The sequence below is a fragment of the Pteropus alecto genome, unplaced genomic scaffold (genome assembly GCF_000325575.1).
Source record: "Pteropus alecto unplaced genomic scaffold, ASM32557v1 scaffold98, whole genome shotgun sequence".
NCBI lineage: Eukaryota > Metazoa > Chordata > Mammalia > Chiroptera > Pteropodidae > Pteropus > Pteropus alecto.
The window spans coordinates 1,191,501-1,193,900 of NW_006443570.1; the positions used below are offsets into that span (position 1 = coordinate 1,191,501).

Sequence of the window (2,400 nt, forward strand, 5' to 3'; positions counted from 1 at the left end):
ACTTTGTTATTTGTTTTTACAAGTGTTTTTTTTTGCAAAAGGACTTCTGGTGGCAGGTGTTCTTATACCTCAGCGGTTCTCAAACCTGCCTGGAGGACCCGTTAAATACAGGTGGATGGGCCCCACCCTCAGAGTTTCTGATTCAGTTGGTCTGGAGTGGACCTGAGAAATTGCCTTTTTAACATGTTCCTGAGGAATGTTGATGATACTGGTCTGGAGACCACACTTTGAGAACCATTGCCACACCTTATTACAATACTAATTATCTTATAGCTTTTTAAAGTGAAGATGAAATGGGCAAATTAACGCCAAGCCCACAGTACAGTGTCTGGCACTTGCACGCTTTCAACACATGCTGGTTATGATTTTGAAAGGTGGTCCAGTGAGTCTCGTTCTATGTAGTTGGGATTGCTATCATGCCTCCTTCCATCTGATGCCACCATCTTCTCTAAACAGTTAATCCAGATAAAGGAACTGGAGTTTATGGTTGTTGCAGCAAATCAAGCTGAGAGATGATTTAATCCAACCCTTTCAATTTGCATGAGGAAACAGGCCTAGAGAGGTAAAGTGACATAACAAGTTAGAAGATAGCAACTCTATCCTGACTTTATGTAAGCAACAAATTTCAGAGATTAGGGCTGGGTGGGGCTCTCTCTTCCTTGTCTCTTCATCAACACTTCTAGAAAAATATGAAAAATGTTACAAGGGCTTATGCTCCAATATAATGTTGAGAAAATTAATGAATAAAAAATGGCTATATAATACACACATATTAAACGCAAAGTGTGTGTGCTGGCAAGTATTGCACGCAAGGACTGAAAACCACTGGTCTTGCCTGTTGCCTTCTTAAGAAATGCCCAAGGCGTCTATAATTGGAGATACTTGCTCTCGGTCTCCTGGCTTAGCTCATCCCAGGGCTGCAAAGTTTCACTTCTCAAGGGAGCTGATTCACATGGCTTTTCATCTCTGAGGTCCTAAAGTGAGCCCTCTCTGTCCACCATTGCAGAAAGCGAGAGTAGAGCCTGGTCTAGCCTGTCCAGCCTCAGTCTGTTCGAGAAACAGTAATCGAACTTGACAACTCTACATGGAGCTGTGAGAACCAAAGGGAAGGATTCAGAGATGGTCAAGCTAGAGCATCTACCTCACAGAGATGTTCATGAAACTGATCTTTTTTAAGAGCGGGCTTCTGTCCAGTTGAAAAGATGTCCCTGATCCTGACACTTTCTGTTTGTGTCTTGAGTTTGTTCTCTCCTCCTTGATATTTCCCCTGGAAGAAACAATAGGAAGATGATTCATGTTTAGAAGCCTCGGAGGATCTTTTTCCTATCTCCCTCGATTTATTCCACTGCCAGTATCGGTGCAGCTTCTGTCACCCACACATTTCCTCCTTAAGGGGACAAGCCTCTTCCCACATAAATGCTTTCATTAAAAGGAGTGGCTGCTATCCATAGACTGTGGCCTTTCTCAAGGCTGAAGCAGGTGGGGGCACAGTGGGCAAGGCCATTGGCGGCACAGCGCCAGGCCTCTGTGGTCTCTTGGTGGCTCCGCCCTGGTAATGAGGGCCCAGGCATGGAGTTGATCCTTTGAAGATGTGTCCAGAAGCTCTCCCCTGGGGATCAATGACAGGAGCTCAGAGTCCCATATTAGCCAAATGACAAACTTGGCCTCTTTTATGAAGAAAGGAACACCTTATTGAAAACCGAATTACAAATTAATTAGCATCTTCCTCTGGGGCTAAGTATAAACATCAACACCACCTCATGATGACTTTCTAGTATAAGCCCCCTCACTCCAAGGGTATAAAAGAGCCTGAACAGGATGGGGTCTGTCGATGCTGTGATCCATATAGCTGCAGCTGTGAAGGGGCCTCCCTAGCATGACATCCAATTGCTCACCTGCTTCCGTCAAGAGCTGCCCTCGGCCTTCTTCTGTCTGCTCCGGCAGCATGAGCTGCCGGCCTGAGCTGTGCCTGGGTTATGTCTGCCAGCCCATGACCTGCGTGCCTTCTGTCTGCATGCCCACCACCTACCGGCCGGCCAGCTGCCTCTCCAGGACCTACCTATCCAGCTCCTGCCGGCCCAGCAGCTGCCGGCCAACCAATAGCATCTCCAGCTCCATGGGTACCTGCAACTGGTACTGCGAAGGGACCTTCAATGGCAGCGAGAAGGAGACCATGCAGGTCCTGAACGACCGGCTGGCCAGCTACCTGGAGAAGGTGCGCCAGTTGGAGCAGGAGAATGCCAGCCTGGAGAGCAAGATCCAAGAAGCCTGCCAGTCCCAAGTGCCCAACGTATTTCCTGACTACCAGTCTTATTTCAGGACCATTGAGGAGCTCCAGCAGAAGGTGAGGGCAGGCAGTGAACAGTCTCACTGGGAAGGTGACTGGAAGGGCTGGCATTC

The 2,400-nt window shown here is 47.9% G+C and overlaps 1 protein-coding gene across 1 annotated transcript in view; it reads left to right on the forward strand.

Annotated features, from left to right (window-relative positions):
* The first annotated feature begins 1,876 nt into the window (after positions 1–1,876).
* Positions 1,877–2,400, forward strand: part of KRT32 (keratin 32) — an 18,242-nt gene continuing 17,718 nt past the window's right edge. The window contains exon 1 of the mRNA XM_006925105.1: positions 1,877–2,344. Coding sequence (XP_006925167.1) covers positions 1,877–2,344 — 468 coding nt within the window. The remainder of the gene's footprint in view (positions 2,345–2,400) is intronic.